This window comes from Equus caballus, chromosome 1 (genome assembly GCF_041296265.1).
Source record: "Equus caballus isolate H_3958 breed thoroughbred chromosome 1, TB-T2T, whole genome shotgun sequence".
NCBI classification, from domain to species: Eukaryota; Metazoa; Chordata; class Mammalia; order Perissodactyla; family Equidae; genus Equus; species Equus caballus.
Window position 1 is genome coordinate 146,741,797 of NC_091684.1, and position 20,577 is coordinate 146,762,373.

At 40.2% G+C, this 20,577-nt stretch overlaps 1 protein-coding gene across 4 annotated transcripts in view; it reads right to left on the reverse strand.

The window, feature by feature from the left end:
* The window catches only part of MYZAP (myocardial zonula adherens protein), a 101,583-nt gene that overhangs the window by 12,431 nt on the left and 68,575 nt on the right, over positions 1-20,577 (reverse strand). For all 4 annotated transcript variants that reach the window (XM_070235931.1, XM_070235937.1, XM_001498313.7 and 1 more), the window contains one exon: positions 9,137-9,220. In XM_070235931.1, the coding sequence (XP_070092032.1) occupies positions 9,137-9,220 (84 nt within the window). The remainder of the gene's footprint in view (positions 1-9,136; positions 9,221-20,577) is intronic.

Here is a 20,577-nt window from a genome sequence, read left to right on the forward strand (position 1 = left end):
AAACCCTAAACAGAGTAAGTTCAAAGAGAAACACACCCTGGCACATCAGAGTCAAACTACTAAAAACCAGAACTAAAGAAAAATCTTGAAAGCCATCCTATTACACATAGGGGAACAACAGCTTGAAATACCACAGATTTCTCATCAAAAACTGTGGAAGCCAGAAACAGCAAGCACTAAGAGAAACAAACTGTCAACCTAGAACTCTGTATGTTTCAATAGTGAAGATGAAATAACGACCTTACTTTCAGATAAGAGAAACTAAGTGAATTTGTCACTATCTGACCTGCACTATATGACACGCGAAATAAAAGTTCCTGAGGCTGAAGAAAGAGGATATCAGAGAAAAGCTCAGATTTGCAGGAATGAATGAAGAACATCAGAAATAGTATATGAGTAAATATGAAAGACTATATTTCCTCTTAATTTCTTTAAAATACATATGATTGTGAAAGCAAAAATTGTAACAATGTATTGTGGGTTTACACGGTATGCAGATACAATATATAAAATAACTATAACAGTGGGCGGAGGGGTTAGTGGGCCTATATCATTGCCAGATTTCTACATTTTACACAAAGCAGTACAATATTACCTGTAAGTGGATTGTAAACAGTCAATGATGTGCATTGTAATACCTAGAGCAACCACTAATATAGTAGAGAAAAGAGACATAGCAAAATGCCAATTGATAAGTCAAAATGGAATTCTAAGAACTAATCCAAAGGAAGGCAAGAAGGGGACAACAAAACAAAAAAAATAAACTAGAGGGAATAAACAGAAAACAAACAATAAAATGGTAGACCTAAATCCAACCATATCTATAATAATTAAATATCAGTGGGCTACACACTCCAATTAAAGGACAGAGACAATCAGAATGTATAGAAAAGCAAGACCCAACTATATATTGTCTACAAGAGATGCCCTTTAAATACAGAGACAGGGATCAGCTGAAAATAAGTGGATGGAAAAGGCATACCATGCAAACAGTAAACATGAGAGGACAAGAATGGCTAAATTAATATCCGATAAAATAGACTTCAAGACAAAGAGGATGAACAAAGGTAGCAACCGATATTTCCTAATAATGAAAAGGTCAATTCATCACCAAGACACAACAATCAAAAATGTATGCATCATTGAGAGCCTCAAAATATATGAAGTAAAAAACAGCAGAATTAAAGAAAGAAATATGGTTTAAAACCATAGGAAGGGATTTTTAACACCCCTCTCTCAGCAATTGATAGAACAATTGTACAAAAACCAGGAAAAACATAAATAACCTAAACAATATTATCAACCAACTAAATCTAATTGATATTTATAGTACACACACAAAAACAGAATATGTATTTTTTATAATATTTAACCAAGAGAAACCATATGCTGAGTCATATAACAAGTCTCAATAAATTTAAAAGAATTAAAACCATACAAAACAAATTCTCTGACCATAACTAAATTAAAAATCAAAAACCATAAGATATCTAAGAAAACCTCAAATATTTGGAAGTTAACACACTTGTAAATAATCCATAAGTCAAAGAAGAACCTCAAAGGAAATTAGCCAATATTTTGACCTGGATGATAATGAAAATACAACATATCAAAGCTTGCGGGATGGAGCTGAAGCACAGCTGAGAGGGGCATTTAGAACTTTAAAGGCTTATGCTAGAAAAGAAGAGAGGTCTAAAGTCAGTGACCTAAGGTCCACCCCAAGCAGCCAGAAAAAGAAGGGCAAAGTAATATCAAAATAATTAGAAGGACAGGAGTAATGAATATCAGAGCAAAACTCAATAAAATAGAAAAGAGACAGACAATAGAGAATATCAACAAAGCCAAAGCTACTTCAATTTTTTGGAAAATCAACAAAATTGATAACCCCCTAGCTAGACTGACTAAAGAAGAAAGGGGGTACAAATCATCGATATCAGGAACTAAAGAGTCACCAAAAGGAAACAATGGATATCTGTGTGGGAAAAAAGAATATCCACCCTTACTTCACACAAAACACACAAATTAACTCCAAATAGATCATAGATCTAAATTAAAAAGCAAAAATAATAAAATTTTTAGAGGAAATCATTTTTACAGGAGAAAATCTCTGTGACCTCGTAGTAGGCAAAGATTTCTCAGGAAACAAATAACAAAAACCATAGAAGAAAAAATTAATAAACTGAACTCTTTTCAAAAACAAAAACCAAAATAAAAGTATCTTCAAAATATATCATTAAAAAAATTAAAAAGCAAGTCATGGAGTGGGAGAAAATGTTCACAATGCATATATCTGACAAAGAACTGGTCTCCAGAATATATAAAGAACTCTTACAACTCAATAATAAGAAAACTAAAAATTCAATAAAATAATGGGCAAGAGATTTGAATAGATGCTTCAAAAAACAAGATATATAAATGGGCAACAAGCATTTTAAAAGATGCTCAACATCACTAGTAACTATCAAAATGCAAATAAAATCCACAATGAGATACCACACAGCCTCTAGAATGGCTAAATTTAAAAGACTGACAATACTAAGTTAAAGAGAGGATGTGGAGAAACTGGAACACTAGAACTGCTGGTGAGTGGGGCCGGCCTGGTGGCAGTGGTTAAGAGCGCACATTCCGCTTTGGTGGCCCGGGTTCACCGGTTCAGATCCTGGGTGCGGACATGGTACCACTTGGCAAGCCATGCTGTGGTAGGCATTCCACATATAAAACAGAGGAAGATGGGCATGGATGTTGCTCAGGGCCAGTCTTCCTCAGCAGAAAGAGGAGGATTGGTGGCAGATGTTAGCTCAGGGCTAATCTTCCTCAAAAAAAAAAAAAAAAAAAGAACTGCTGGTGGGAATGTGAAATACTGCAAGCCCTTTGATAAACTGTTTGACGGCTTCTTTAAAAGTTAAACCCATATGGACCATACAATCCAGCTATTCCACTAGTACTAGGAATTTACCCAAGAGGAATAAAAACATCTGTCCACATAATGACTTGTACGGTAATGTTCATAGCAGCTTTATTCACAATAGCCCCAAGCTGGAAACAACTCAGATGTATATCAACAAGTGAATGGATAAATAAATTGTGGTATATTCATACAATGGAATACCACTCTGCAATAAAAAGGAATATATGCAACATAGCCATTTCTCAAATCATTATGCCAAGTGAAAGAAGCTAGCCACAAAAGAGTACCTACTACATGATCCCACTTATATAAAATGCAAACTAGTCTGTAATGACAAAAAGTCAGAAAGTGACCCCTCCCCAAAAAGAGATCAGTGGATGCTTGGGGCTGAATGGAGAGATGGGTTGCATAGGGAAACACAGAGTCTTAGGGGAGTGATGGAAATGTTCTGTATCCTGCTTGGGGTGGTGGTTTCTTTCACAGGCATATACAACTGTCAAGACTCATCCAACTACACACTATTTTTTTGACTGAGGTATAATTGACATATCACATTATGTTATTTCAAGTGTACAACATAATGATTCAATATTTGTATACACTGAGAAATGATCACCACAATAAGTCCAGTTAACATCCGTCATTATACACTTTAAATAGGTGTCGTTTATTTACATAAATTAATACACAACAAGGTTGACAAAAAGAATACAATAAAAGATGGTGAAAGCCTGAACACGGACAGCAGGAGGAAAGTTAGAGAGGGAGGGACAAATTTATGAAATACTTAAAACGATAAAATGGACAGCACTTGACGGAGGAAACAAACACTATCTGCTCACAGTCTTGCAGAATATGACTAAAGGGGACAGACGAAGAGCAGCCGCAGAAGCCGCCAGCCTGTGCTCTGTAAAAGATGGCTTCTGGGACCGAGTTCCAGAGTTCTCCTCCTTTCAAACACCACCCCCTTGTGTTTAGATGTGAAATGCATACCACCCGGCAGCTTGGGAGGCTGTGTGCCTTCCAGGAAGAAAGGACCTGGTATGGCACCTTTTGGCATTTTTTGGAAATTACGTCACAGATACATGGCAGCCACCTCCTCCCCCATCTCCCTCAGGCCCAGGGGAGCGAGCAGCCAGAGCTGCAGCACATGCACTAAACAAGAATGTGCGTCCAATAAAATGCGTACATGGAGCCCTGGTGCCTGGTGCTGCCGCCCCAGTATCACACAGGAAAATTAATAATAGTCCCAGGAATGCACGACAGACATGCTGAGAGGTTTATGCACCACACAACACACATTAAATGCAGGATGGACAAAACCAAGATATTTGACTCCTTTCCTGACTTGAATTTAGCTGTAAGTTTAGGATTTTCAACAGAGAAAAAAACGAAGAGGCATCTGTGCAGAGTTTCAGAAAGCTTATCAATCTTATGAAGATATATACTTGCAATTTTATTTTAATAACATTTTCTGTATTGGAAATAAGGAATGGGAATTTCTTCTTCAAGAGGTGAGCAAATTAAAAAATTGGAGAAATAGAAAACAACAACAAAAAAGGGCATATTTTTGTATCAGGAAGATTTTGAATGGATGAAATGCAGTGTGATGGGGCCAGGCTAGAGCAAGATTTTAGGGATCTGGTAGGGGTGGGAGTTGCAAAATCTAATGAGTTTAAGTACCAGTAAGTACAAATGATGAATTCAGGGACCAAAATAATCCACATTCTCTATTTAAAAGAAGGAGGAGGGGGCTGGCCCTGTGGCCAAGTGGTTAAGTTTGCCTGCTCTGCTGTGGCAGCCCAGGGTTTCATCAGTTTGGATCCTGGGCATGGACCTAGTGCCACTCATTAGGCCATGCCGAGATGGTGTCCCACACAGCAGAACTAGAGAGACCTACAGCTAGGATATATAACTGCGTACTGGGGCGGGGCTTTTCGGAGAGGGAAAAAAAAGAGGAAGATTGGCAATAGATGTAGCTCAGGGCCAATCTTTAATTAAAATAAAAAGGAGGAGGAGGAGGAGGATGGGGAGGAACAGGAGGAGAAGGAAGATGAGGAGGAGGAGGAAGAAGAAATATATATCAATAACAATGAAAAGAGTCTCTGGAACCTAGACAATTGAAGAAACGGTAAATATATATGGCATTTACTATGAGCCATGTACTTTTCAAATCACTTATTATTAACTAATTTAATCCTTGTAACAACTCTACGGAGAGGATATCATTTTAAAGAGAGGATTCCCATTTACAGATGAGCAAACTGAGTTAGGCAACTTTGCTCAAGATCATATAACTAGTAAGCCGCAAGGCTGAGATTTGAACTCAGGCAGTCTGACTCCAGAGTCTGCAATTAGGCCCCTAATAAAAGGTAGCTACTTTATTAATAAGATTGGGATATGGGAGGTTACCAGATTTATACACTAAAACTTTTCTAAGGTATCCGAAACACCACCAATGGCATTGTTGTGACATAAGGCAGGGGATGGAACACTATGGTATAAAAATTACTGGTATTAGAATAGGTCAACATAATAGAAATTCTCAGTGGCCAGAAGAACTCTGTATTACAAAGCTATATAATTAAATAAATTTGGAAAACCTTGATGCGACCTCATAATCTTGAAAGACATACACTTCCCCCAATTCTATCACTACTAAAATTGGCCTAACAGTACGCACAGCGATTTAGCCCACTTCCAATTCTCATGCCCAGATAGTCTTCAATATAGTTCCCCACTAAAATGAGTCAGGCCTCCACAGGGACAAGCCAATTCCATAACCTGGGACAGGACAAGAATAAGGATAGGCCTGGAATACCTTGTTGCTGCCACATAGTAAGAATGACTCCAAGAGCATCAGGAACCCTGCCACATGGGCAGAGAAGTCAACATAGGAGAACTCTCCCCGCTGAGCTGTGACAATTTGTGCATCAAAAAAAGGAGGAGGAGAAGGAAATAATAATGGAAACAAGTTGAGTCTGTGAATGCCTTGTGTTCATATGTCACTCAAAAGGAAAGTTAAAGTGTACAAAAAGATAGTTTCCATAGGAAAGAAGGGTGACTCTAATATTAAAGATTTGTTACAATTTGTATTGGTTTCTAAAACTAGGAAGCATTAACATACAGGGTGATTTCATTTCTTTTACAGAGCATTAATTTTATGTCTGTTTATAAAATGTCTACGCTAAGCAGGAAAGAATAACAAACGGAAATGTAAGTCAGGTGGTCCCAAGACTTTCAGGCCCACAGGACTCTTGGCGCTGGTCTTCATACAACAACCAGGTGGAAAGGGGGCCGGTGGTTCATCGGCCATAGTGGTCACACACAATTAGCAGGGAAACAACAGCCAGCAGTGGGTTTGTAACATGATAAACCAGGCACACAGCCTAAAGAGGAAAGCCAGGTATTCAAACTCAATCTCTCATCTCTTAGGAGATGAAATCTCTATCTGGCCCAACAAAGGATGGTAAAGTATTAATAAAGAATGCATAAGTTTTTAATAGTGCTAAAGACTAGGTCAATGCATCACAGTGATAAGGGGTCCTGAGTTTGAATCACCTGGAAGCCACCTAGTCCTGTGACCTGCCCAAGAATTAGCAGGTTGGTACCCACATCCTCTAACCTTAGCTATTCAGAAAAAGTGTTCTATCTCCTTTGGATCTGAAAGATCACTGCACCTGCCCGGAAAGTGTCAAAGTGATGTTCACTCTAAGAAAACTTTGCAATAAGCAAAACAGTAGCCTTGGGAAGATATAAAAAACAAGAACAGAAATAATGAATAAAAAAATTAAACTTAAGATATTTAGCATTTTATAATTAAAGTATAAATGTATTATTACATCTTGTCATTATATAACTTATTTTGTGTATGTTTCATCTGCTATTTAAGGTAGATGAGAGAAGTGGTCAAAAGGAATCAGCTGTACTAAATTTGTAGTGGAATTTAAATAGTTTAAGAAAATTTAATCAAGCAAATGTATAATCAATGTTTAAATGCTCAAGGAGAACTGGTTTTTTAAAGTCTTGCTTATTGGATATACAGGGCAGACACGGCCAGCCCCGCTCATATCCTCTGGACACTCACCATTTCCTGACATGCCACTTGTGATTCCCTACCTGGGGGATTCCTCTGCCCACAAGAGTCCAGTTGGTTCCGCCCAAGGCAGGCCAGAACGGCCACAACCCCCAGGAGCAGGACTCAACCAACGACTGATGGGAGTCAGTGGATAAACGCCCTAGCCTTCTGACCTTTTGGTAAGGCTAACTTAACTCACAGGCCAGTACACACCATCTCCTAGAGACCCCAGGGCAAGTGAGCCACAGCCGCCCACAGTGGTAACCTCCTCAGTACGGCTTCCATTATTGGCTTTCATCCTTTCTCTGACTCATCTCCACCCTCTCCTACTGGGGCTTCCTGGGATTCTCTCCCAAATGAAATATATGGACTCATACACATCTCAGGGTGTGGGCAACCCAAACTAAGGAGAAGAGACGAGTTTAATGAATCAAGCATTAAACAAGGCACATGTATGTGTACAGCTCATGCACAATATCCCCTGGACATTTCATAACCTACCATAAGAGAGCTGGTTTGAGCAGCAAAGTCAGGGGGGTGGGGCACTGTCTGGGGGGACCTTCTGCCTCTCCTGTCAGCATCTCTTTCCTCTCTCCTGGAACCACCCTCTCTCTGCACCAGGACACACACTCTCGACTCTCACTGGGGAAGGTCTGATTCACCCCACAGGGAGCTGCGATTTCAGAGGGCAATCTTAGAAACAGAAATATCCATTCCTAAGGCTGGAGCTGGACCAGGGACCGTGGAGGGGATGATATGAGTAGGACAGGGTAAGTATCCATTTACTCAGCTGTAGGACACTCATACTCTTGGGCCTTGAATCTGCTACCACCTCCGCATAGGCCATGAGGGACTTCTGGTTATGACTTTTCTAGGCAGCCTCTCAAAAACAGAGTAAATGAAGACCCAGCTTGCCATCCCTACAAACATGGTGGTTAACAGCTCAGGCTTTGCATTCAGGCCTACCCATTTTACTGTCACCTTGGGCAGGTTCCTTAATGTCCCTGAACCTCAGTTTCCCCATCTATAAAATGGGGGAAATATCATCTAACTCATAGGGCATCCCTCTTAATAAAGAGAGAACAACACTAATAAGTTAAAAATTTTTGAGGGCTTAATACCCACCAGGCCCTTTCTATGCATTCTCATTGCAGGGTCACACAGACGTATCTCAATTTCGAATTATAAGAAACCTCCCCAGGGTACCCAGCTAATAAGAAGCAGATCGAGCTTCAAACTTGGGTAAGTCTGATTCCACTCAGTGTTATACTAAGGATATGGAAAGTAATTAACAGCGCCCAACACACACTAGGTGCTTAATAAATGTCATTTCTTTCCTGTCACCTTACTTCATCATTCTCTCCTGGGCTGTCTCCCACTGCAGAAGGACTAAAGTGAGGAGCACACACAAGTAGAGATTCACGGAGGCTCAATGCCAAGCTCTTAATAAGGAGCCTTCAGAGCAAATAGATTTTGGCTGCTTCTTCTATTAATACCCAGGCTCTTAAGGTTCTTCCAACTCCTTAATTTCCTTCTCTGGAACCTACACAAAATCCCCAAAATGACTTTCAAAAAGTCAGAAAGTCAAGAATAAAAAATATCTTAAAATTTCAGGTGAAATTAAGTCACCTCTAAAACACGCTGACACAATGTCACAGAAGAGTTCTGGATCAGGACTCTGTCTTGTAACCTCACTCTGGCATTAAGCTGGATGACCTTGGGCAAAGCCACCTGCCTTCTCTGTGCCTCTTTTTTTTTTTTCATTTGTTAATACAGAGATATTACTCCTCGTCTTGCCTTTCTAAAAGTACTGAGAGAATCATGTGAGGCATGTGTGTGAAAATACTTCACAAATGGGGGAACTTATCAGTATTAATCAAGTGCTTATCAGACTTGCTAAGAAAATTCTTGAACAAGAAAACCGAGAGCCAAAAAGCCGAGGTGAACAGCAAGCTGGAACGAGGAGAGGCAGGTGGTTAAGAAAAACTAGCTGTCAGAACCTCATTTTCAGTGCTGGCAGTTAACCTTCAATCAATTTTATAAGGCCAGGAAATAGCCATATTTTTAATTAAGTGTCGGCAGTGGTAGACTCAGCAACATAAAATTTAATGGTGGGGAAGACACCAACTTAAAGAAACACAGCTTCTTACCTCTCCTTCTAAGAAAGATATCTTTTCTAAAAGCTGCAGTATTAAGAGCTGTTTCTGTTGCACCTTTTTCTTTAATGATTCAATCTAGAAAGAAACAAATAGAAAATTGTTAATCAAAAATGTAGAACTGTACAAGTCAATTACCTGAAAGACATGCCTTTGGTTTTCATTCAACCAGAACCCTATTCATTGATTCTTTGTGTTTCATGGAACAGCATTAACACAGGATGCTCCATGGAAAGGGGCTTCTGTGGGACATCAGAGAAGCTTGGGACATCAGACCTGATTTTGGAGTCACATCTCATTAGGATTGTTTAACTTAGCATTTCCATACTGATTTTGCCATATAACCCTTCTTAACATCCCACAGATGTCCCAGAGAACAAGCTTTGGGAAATGCAGAGACAACTCTACACACACAAAAAATTATTCAGCTTGAATTTATGAGGCACCCTGCATTTTAAACATTCGGCTCTGTTATTCCTGTTAGTTCATTCGTATTTATTCAACCAGGTGTCAAAAGTTTTGGGCTGGGGAAAGGGTCATTGTCACTAAAAGTGCTAATGAAATTCAGAGGACTGAGGACTTATGTGGCCTGGGGCAGGCAGGAAGGCTGCCAGAAGGCAGAGGCGTGAGCTGGGCCTTCACCTGTGTCTTTAGAATGTGTTCTCCCTTGGGCAACCCCAGCTTTGTCTTCCATTCGTGTATCACGTCTCCACACACAAGCTGTGGAGGAGTCAGGGTGCTCCGTAACACCTCGTTACACAGGCTTAATTGTGAAAGCACAGTTCACAGATTCAAACAAATAAAACTAAACCAAAAGGAAAAAAAAGTGAATCCTAAAACTTGGAAATGAACTGAAATATAGGAACTTAACTGTATATCAAATTCATGAAAAGAATTCAAGTGTTGCTAGAACAAGGTATTTGTATATATTTAGTAGAACGTATTCCAAGCACAAACAGAACTGCAAAGAAATCTCTTATTCGCTAAGAAAATTGTTAGTAGTAATATCAGTATTGTTATTCTGAAACTATTTGATATCTATTATAGTATAATAACATTTGGAACCAAGATTTTTAGCGCAAGAGAAAGAAACACAAGTGTCAAATCTAAGAAGTAAAGAAGGTTTTGTCAAATTTGAAACGAAAACATCAGTATGAACTCACAATCTTTTATTTTCTTTAGTTAAATATGCATTTCCTAGCTCTGTCCACTGAGAAAACTTAGAAGCAACAACAATAAGCACATAATATATCCAGATTGTGGTCTCTAAATGCCATTCCCCACCAATAAAAACACAGACACCCTGGAGGAATGGACCATTCCAGAGGGCAAAAAATATGCTACATGAACCCAAGACACCTTGTTTTGCCTGAAAACAAGGACATGAAGGGTCTCCCATGGGCCAAGGATGGGACAATTTGAGCATCAAAAAGAATAATGAGAGCACAGACATTTCTCCAAAGAAGATATATGGATGGCCAATAGGCACATGAAAAGATGCTCATCATCACTGATCATCAGGGAAATGCAAATCAAAACTACACTAAGATATCACCTTACACCCATTAGAATGACAAAAATAACCAAAACAAAAAGTAACAAATGTTCGAGAAGTTGTGGAGAAAAAGGAACCCTCATACGCTGCTGGTGGGAAGGCAAACTGGTGCAGCAACTATGGAAAACAGTATGGAGATTTCTCAAAAAATTAAAAATAGAAACACCATATGACCCAGCCATCCCGCTACTGGGTATCTATCCAAAGAGCTTGAAGTCAGCAATTCCAAAGGTCCCATGCACCCCAATGTTCACTGCAGCATTATTTACAACAGCTAAGATGTGGAAGCAACGTAAGTGCCCATTAACTGATGATTGGATAAAGAAGATATGGTATATATATACAATGGAATACTACTCAGCCATAAAAAAGAATAAAATCGTCCCATTCACAACAACATGGATGGACTTTGAGGGAATTATGTTAAGTGAAATAATCCAGATAGAGAAGGACAATCTCTGTATAACTCTACTCATATGAGGAATTTAAAAATGTGGACAAAGAGAACAGATTAGTGGCTACCAGCGGAAAGGGGGGGTGGGGGGTGGGCACAAAGGGTGAAGTGGTGCACCTACAACACGACTGACAAACAATAATGTACAACTGAAATTTCACAAGATTGTAAACTATCATTAACTCAATAAAAATTTAACTTAAAAAAAAGAAATACTACTCAAAAAAAAGAATAATGAATCTAATTGAGTTAAACACAAGGATTATGTGTTTTTTTAAAACACTGAATATTTTATGATTCTTAAAAAACAAAACAGCAACAACAACTCACTGGATACCATGGGAAGTAACAGGGGCACCAACTCCTCACTTAGAAACTTGGGAATTTAGAGGAAAGAATACAGCATTCATCCCACTTTACTTGTACAAAGTGCATTCTGAGATTACTAAAAAGTCCTAGTTTATAAGGGAAGAAGTTTTACTGTTCAAAAGAACTCCAGTTAATAAGTGGGGAAAGAATGATAGACTTAGAAAATCACCACTGTGCAATCCCTATGAAATAACTGAGTCAAGCGACCGTCATTAATAGATGGAACAGCGAGGGGCAAAGCTGATGGGGAGTTTACAACTGTGCTTTGGGCTGTCACCATCTGAACCCATGATCAGCCTTAGCATCACCCCAAGTGGGACAATCAGACATCACTGCCCCTAAACCAATACAAAATGGATCACACAGACCACCACCACCAGGAAGCATTCTTGCCTCCCCCCACAAAAAAAGTTGAAAATGAATCTAATCAAGCTTTTAGAGCTAATAAAAAAATAAAAGGTCAAATCCAGAAAGTGGGAACTTTGATAGGATAACTCACTCAGTTCCTGCAATAAGTCACGGGGTGGGGGTAAACTTGGGGGTGGGGGGGGCAGTGTGAACAGAGACAGCATGCTCTAGATTAAAAGACTTTAGAAGCATAACAACCAAATGTAATGGACCTTCTCTGGATGCTGATTGGAACAAAGTGTCAGCAAAAAGATAGATCAATAAATATCAGTACAAAGACATTTAAAGATATTTTGGAAAATTTTATTACAGAGTGGTATTAAATGATACCAAGGAATTATCATTAATTTGTTAGGCAGAACAATGGCAATATGATTATATAAGAAAGTCTGTATGTTTTAGAGATGCATAGTGAAGTATGCAGGAAACATATGCAGAATGTCCGGGATCTGCTTTAGAATAATTACACAAAGGAGAACAAAAGAGGGAAAGAAGGAGTAGATACAGCAAATGTACCAAATCTTACTTTCTGTTGAATCTGGGTAATGATCTGGGGGATTCATTGATTATTCTCTCTGTCTTGAGTGCATTTGACATTTTCATTCTATTTTAAATTCCACCTAGTGTCAAAAAATGTAATCTTCCAACATGAAAAGCAAACCATACAAAATAGAATATAAGAAACACACTTAAGAAAAAATGTTCAATGTTGATAATAATTAAAGAAATTACCAATTAAAAACAGTAACAAGTTACCCTTATTACCTTCTACATTTGCCCCAAACTATTGCCTGAGGAAATCCATGTTGGAAAGACTGGGAGGGCCAGCTACGCTCATGTGTTGCAGGTGGCATTGTAAATTAGAATGACCCTTTGGGCAATTTAGCAATAAATATTAAGAGCCATAAAGCTGTTCATACCCTTTGACCCACTAATCCCACTCCTGGGAATTTATCCTAAGGATATAATTCAGACGTTGGAAAAAAGCTATATATACAAAGATGTTCTTGCTCCTATTATTTATAATAGAGAGAAAATGGAAATAACCTTAATGTCTAGCACTAACGGAATGGGTAATAAATTATGGAATATCAATTTGATGGACTATATTACACAAACACTAAAAAAATGCATTGCAAAATAGAAAAGTGTTTACAAAAAGCCTTGAGGGATAGAAAAAAGTTTACAAGGATTGAAGGTAAAAGCTGGAAGAGAAGTTAGATAAATGAAATAGTTCTGGGGTTGGAGTATGATTATGAGCAAAAACAAGTTTGTTTTGTGTAAGTTCCCTTCAATTTTTTGTAGGAATAATTTTCAAAAATCACCCTCATCATGTTCCTTTTTCATTCCTTTCTATAGTATTAAGATTTTTCAAAACTGACTTTTAAAATCTTTAAATGATAGGAAAAATGGGTAGTGAAATTAACTAAAATGTTCCAAGAAGGTCAGGGGTAATATTTAATCAAGTAACATAAAAAGGGACTTCAGATATACCACTTTCGCTATATCTGAAGTAATCAGGCTGTGAGTCAAGGGAAGCAAGAAATGCAGTTTAAGAACATCTTGAGGAACAGCTCATAGGAAGATAGCGAGAGGATTCTGCTGATCTTCCTCCGTCGGTTTTAGTTTAAAAAGAGAAATAAGACAAGGCAGAGAAATCACCCAGAGAGAGAGCTGAGGGGAAAAGAACTCTGGAAGTTCTAGAAGGCAGAGGGCTGATGCTAGAGAAAAGGGGTCCCTTGTTCTGGGGAGAAAGAGTGGGCTATGGGAGGGATTTGGGGGTGCTGAAGCTTCTGACGGCAAGGCTTGTTTTTTTCAGCAACTGATACTTCAGGAAGCAATTGTGCCATCTGCGCTAAATGAACACTGTGCACGCACATCTGCTTTCATCCTTGAGCCTTTCTTACAGAAGCGTCCTGCACAGCATATTCTGTGGCCAGAGTTGACCTGTTAGATTAGAGACAAAGGGATGTAGAGGCTGGCAGGCAGTGTGTGGCTGGCCCCTCATGCCGTACAAGGTGTGCCAACTTTGAATCCCAACTTACTCTCCCCTGGGGTCTGCTCCGGGAGCACATGCCATGCCTTCTCCCAAGCAAGGCACCAGTTTCTAAAACAAGCAGACGTGCATGCTTCTGGGTTTGATAACATTCTAGGCAATATCTGATGCCCAAGTTTTTGGTTCTCTTTTCATAATTGCTAAATCACATATTAGTGTAGAAAATGGTGTTATTTCTGACTGCGAACTTCAAAGAGCCTTGAAATACTATCTCTATAGCATCTAGCACATGATAAACACTCAAAAATTAGCTATTACTATGTTATTACTGGTATTTCTCCCTCCCTAGACTGTGAGCTCCTTGAGAGCAAAGATCTAGGTCATGTTTACATTCTCAGACAACGAACGAATGAACCAACGAATCCATCCATCCATCTCTTTACAATGATCCCTTAGACTTCAGGGCCAAAACTGTCTGGAACAGACTCGGAGGCCCAGAGGAACCAAAGTGGACTTGATAAACACTTTGTGTCCCCCATAAGACCTCCCAAAATTGGGGGCCACCCCAAAATCCAGGGTACTATGCAGCTGGTATGCAAGTGAAAGCCATTTGGCCCCCTTGCTCTCACTTTTTGACACATTTAACTTTGTAAATTTGACCTTCAAGAGGTTCATGTGCTCTTCAAGAAGCTGCAATTAGGTCTAGCTGTCACCAGGTGATGGAAATAACCCAGGCTCAAGTCAGGGCATGAAGAAATGAGAAGCGCTCATTTCCCAGACCTCATCTAATTTATCTATACAAGAACATAATCTTGTTGCAACAGTTCAATTTAAATATCAAATAGTAGACCCCCTTAGAGAACAAAGGGAAGAAACCCATCTTGGTAAAATCTGGAACCTTTTAACTGATGTTAACAGAATTTTTTCTTATTTTTGTCTTGATTAGCATGGTTCTTTGTAATTCAACCTGAATATATGTCTTGCAGCCAAATTGATCATGCAGGATATTAGGTCTCTGAGACTATAGGCCAGATTGATATCTAAGGGGAAAGTCTTCTAGTTTCTTAGAACCGATAATGGCTTTTCTTCACGTTAGCCACAATTGAGTTACCTGCACAGGTGGTTTATGCTAAGCAATCCCTCTTAAACCATAGCCACATCCTGGAATCAGCTGCAGGGCGCTTTTACAAAATACAGATTTATAGGCCCTAACCCCCAGAGATGCTGAATATATCACTCTCTTACTTAACCCTCTCAAGCTTCTAATGTTCAAACTCTCTAGCACGGATGTGAGGCCCTTCTGCTGTGGTCCCATTCTATCTCCTCAGTTTCCCTTCAGGCCTGTCCTGTCCCACAATGAAACCTATATCTAAGCCACCCCATCCAGTAGGCACTCCGTGGACATACAATGGTCCTGCCTTCAGGTTTTTGCACAGGCTGGTGCCTCCACTGGGCATGCTTTCCCACCCTCCATCCCCTTCTCCAGCAGGAAATCCCCTGCTGTCACAAAGTACTCAATAGTCACCTCCCAGACCAGCTCTTCCAAGTCCTCCAGGCTGGCTTTGCATCTCCCTCCTCTGTTCTACCTCAGCCCTTTGAGCAAACCCCTGTTAGGACACAGCACTGCCATTAGCATCCTTTGTTTACATCTTTCCCTTGCACTAGACAGCACACCCACAGGGAACAAATGTTCAGTGTATCAACTGTCTTACATAAAAGAGCAGTTCTCTTAGGAGATGAAATCACCCTTGTCAATCTGCACATTTTTATAAACTGCTTTGGAAACAGATTGCCATAGTGAAAGGATTCCTCCCAATTCCTTTCAAAAAGAGCTTGTATGTCAACTAAACCAAAATGAAATTGTACAAAATTTTAGTAAGGTCCTGTTAGGGATTCAGAGCAACCCCACAGGTTGCAAGTCTTCTCAGCTGCCTGGAATTTTTTTCCATTAGTGACAGACATGTAGGACACGGGTCATTTTGTGTGAAATGTCAGAATATGATAGAGCTCTATAATTAGAATTTGTGAATAGTACCCAGTTGTGCAAGACTCATGAAACAATTCAATACTGAGGTTGGGGATGTGATGAGAAATTAATGAATATAAAAAATGCAGCAGCAAATAAATATTAAATATCAGACAGCACTTGATATGGTGTTTTTAAGAAATCGTGCTTTGAGCTGTTTAGCTTTACCAGCTGGAAAATGATAATATATATGCATCTGAAAAATGCCTTACATAAAACAGGAAACGCACTGAAACAGAGCATGATACTAGAAAGTATGTTAAAACTGATGTCACATTTAATCAAATTGTTTAAAATCTCATAAGGGAAAGGGAATTTGATTTTTTTAATCCAAACTGTTTAAGTTTATGATATTATTGTTTATTTTCCTTGAAATTTGTTTTTTTTTTCATTCTAACTTTTGGAATAATCAATTAAGGCCCACAGGCACATTTATTCAAAATCAGGGTGTGAGGGCTGTGTGTGTGTGCGTGTGTGTGTAACACTTAACTCGACCACACATTAATAAATAAAGTTTCCCAACCTCTGTCACCAACACCTCCACTTTGTTCCCTCTTCCCATGGGCCCTCATTTAAGACTTTCGACTTTAAACTGCATTTATGAAGAAATAATTCATTTTCTCAATGGAAAAACGCATCAAAGATGAATAACTGCCAACCAAAGCTTCTAATCAAAATGAGATAAGCGGGATTACGACTTCTAGGTCCAAGTAAAGCAATGGGATACTTCAGCGAGAGCCCCTGCAGACTTCTCAGGGGAAATTTATGCTGTGAGATTATTTGAAAATTTCACAGAAAATAGCTTGAAGATCCCCATTACTGTTTTCAAAACCCCTAGAGATCTAGTGAATCCGTGAACCGAACGGGGCAGGAATAGAACAGGAGAGGCAAGAACCTTCTGCAACTCACTCAGGGCTTTAGTTGCCTTCTCCCTTTGCCTCCTCCTGTCCTGACAGGGCCTTGTTTGCAATCCACCCTCTTGTTTCCTCTATGATATGGCTCATAGTGGTCTCCACTTCCCTCAATAAAATAGGAATCCTGCTTGATCCTCATATGCCCCACCATGAAAAATGAGAATAATCGAGGTTTTACACTCTTCATCGGAAAAGCTTCTTTACTTTTACTACAGCTTCTCTTAATTCTATTTTAGAAGTCTTGTAGCACTGTAATTTCATAGTTGTTGTATTTTTAAAGTGCATTCTCCTTGATAAAAACCACCACAGTAAGAATTTAAAAAACAATAAAGTTACTCTCTTTTCCTAAAAAACAATAACGCATAGGGAGGTATGACTAGCTCAGATTCTGCCCTGCCCTGATGCAGTATGAAAGAACAGTTTCAAAAGGACAAGGAAAATGGAACATTATCTCATTTTAGGGGGAGTGAAGGGAATGAATTAAGGCCACAACAAAACGAACCTGAAAAATTGCTAAATGAAGCTCTGAGTGGGGAAAATGAAAAATCAATGAAGGAATGGAGAAAAAAGGTACATTTTTCATCTTCATGAGGCTTGATTGGGTTTGTAGAAATTCATTTTCAATTAATGTGTCTTGTGGCATTCAGCCAGGCTAGATATGAACAGGGCACATATTTTAATCAATTTTTTTCTATTAAGTTTGAAGTAATATATAATAATAGAACCATAGCATTCAAAAGGATGAGTTGAAACTGGCTTCTGAGGTAAAATAATCTAATTCGGTTCAATTTCTATCTTATATTAAAGATAACCTAACTTCTCTTTAAGGAGAGGAATAGCACCCTGATTTTCCTGGATGCCTAAAAGTGACCAGGCTATAGAAACATCAGGAAAGGATGAATGATCTGGCTTTCCAATCTGCATGCATCCACTGGGAAGGAAGAAAGAGGGTACACTGGGTACCAGGGCTTTTGCTGGGTCAGCTCACTATTCTGAGAAACAACCCTAAGGGTGCTTAGCCCCATAGAGGAGGAAACTGAGGTTCCTAGAGTTTCATTGTCCATTCATTCCCTCAGCCATCACCTGTGATCACCTCTGTATCAGGCCCAGTGTGAGAAGCTGGGAGCACAGCAGTGAGCTAGGAAGACCTGGTCTCCACCTTCAGGGAACAAACCTCCTGGTGAGGAAAGCAGCCAGTAAATGGAGCAAGAAATGCACAAGTGAGTGCAATAAAGGGAGCAGGCAGAGTGATATCTGGTACCCCCTGCAATAGGATGCACCTGCAACTGCTGATGGGGCAAGGGAAAGGTTCAGACCACTGGGCTAAAGAGGGTGACCAACTCATCCCAGATTGCCTGGGACTTTCCAGGTTTTAGCACTGGCAGTCTCATGTGCCAAGAACCTTCTCATCCACAGGCAAACCAGGACAGTTGGCCACCCCAGAGCTCGATGCTGGCAGGCCTGAGATCTAAACCCCCATCTCTCTGATGTCAAGGCACAGGCTCTTCCATTCACCACACTGATGATCAGAGGTTTGCCTCCATCCTCCCTGTGATGACAAGCCATCACTGCAATGCTGCGGGGGCGGGGGGGGGCAGGGGGGGTTAGGCAAGGCTGGAAAGAACGTCGGCAGGTGATATCTTCTTTTACAAAGGATTTGCTGGGGCTCTAAGTCTTTGGCCTGTTCTTTTCTCCTCTGTGACTTGAGAGGAGGAAGGTGGAATGGAGATGTGGAGAAGAGGATGCTCTAAGGCTCTCTATCCCGTGCTTCCCCTGATGGATGCAGTATCAGGGCCCAAACGCCACACACTGAACAGGAATGTCTAGGGAGGGAATTCTTTCAGACTCGTAATGAGATGATGTAATGGAAGAACCCTGCTCCACAACAGGCACAGAGCTGGTATTTTAAAAAATGTTCCTGGGCGTGGAAGCAACCTAAGTGCCCATCAACAGACAATTGGATAAAGAAGATGTGGTATACATATACAATGTAATACTAGTCAGCCGTAAAAAAGAACAAAATCGTCCCATGTGCAACAACGTGGATGGACCTTGAGGGAATCATGCTAAGTGAAATGAGCCAGATAGAAAAGGACAATCTCTGTATGACTCCACTCATATGAGGAATTTAAACATGTAGACAAAGAGAACAGATTAGTGGCTACCAGGGGAAAGGTGGGGTGGGGGGTGGGCACCAAGGGTGAAGTGGTGCTCCTACAACACGACTGACAAACAATAATGTACAGCTAAAATTTCACAAGATTGTAACCTATCATTAACTTAATAAAAATAAATAAATAAATAAATAATGTTCCTGGGGCAGCCCTGTTGCCTAGTGGTTAAGTTCGGCGTGCTCTGCTTTGGCGGCCTGGGTTCAGTTCCCAGGCGTGAACCTACACCACTCATTGGTGGCCATGCTGTGGCGGCGACCCACATACAAAACAAAGGAAGATTGGCACAGATGCCAGGGCAAATCTTCCTCAAGCAAAAAGAGGACTATTGGCAACAGATGTTAGGTCAGAGCGAATCTTCTTGAGCAAAAAAAAAAAAGTTCCCAAAGTTCAAGTGCCCCAGAATATGAACCCTCCCCTGCATGGGCCAGGGCTCTCCTGGGAGCCTCCTAGACGCCATTCCTCCCCTTTCCCCTCCTATTTGCCCAGCACACCCTGTTCAGAGGCATCACTCTGGGGCTCAGATCTGATCAGGCAATGGGAGCCATTGAGGAATTTGGAGCAGAGTAATAAAGGACATTTTCTTGGCTTGTTGCTGATAACCCACCACAATTGGTCTCAACCTACATTTCCAGCCTCTTCATCACCACTCCCTCCTGCAATCCGGTCAAACTTGATTAATGCTCCCTCAACTCACCCTCTACTTTCTGGTCTCCAGGTTTTTGTTTTTTGTTTATTCTGTATCTTGTCTGGCATATCCTTTTCCACCCATTCAATCTCTGCCTAGAAAAATCCAACCCATCCTGCAAGACCTGGTCACATATCACCTCCTCTCTAAAGACTCTGCACCCACACCAGAATTAGTGGACATTTACGGGCACTGTGCTAAGCCTTTAGCATGAATTCACTATATCAGTTATCAGTCAATTCCTATGACAACCTTCGAAGCAGGTACTATTATCATCATTCCCATTTTGTTGACAAGGAGGCTGAATGTTAGAGAGGATAAGTAACTTGCTCAAGATATAAACCCCAGTCAGGAGCAGAGGCAGGATGCAAAGCCAGATTTAACTTACTTGAAACCTACGAGCTTAACCACCAGGTTCTCCAGCTTCTGTGTCCCCAGCACACAGTCATGCCCTGCTGAACACTCATATTCTGCCTTGAGTTCTAATAAGTTTTAATGTCAACCAGAAAGTTCTCTGAGGTCAGGAACTCACGTTCATTCTTGCACTTGGTTCACAAAATGTCCTTCTTAAATGTTCACTGACTGATCCATCAGAGAAGAGCTCCCTATAAGTTGGACCTGGTTTCTCATCACCCCCATTCCCACTCCTATGTGTGAGGTATGGGTTTCCTGCAGACTTCAGCACAGGGGCAGGACAACAGGAATATTTAAAGACAGTGACACAAGGGAAAAAACTCCAGCCTGATAAAGGTGGCATGAAAAAATCAGTGGGGCAAGGACAGACTATTCAATAAATGCTGTTAGAAAAACAAGCCTTCCATGAGCCACCCACCCCCCAAGAAAGGTGGAGCCCT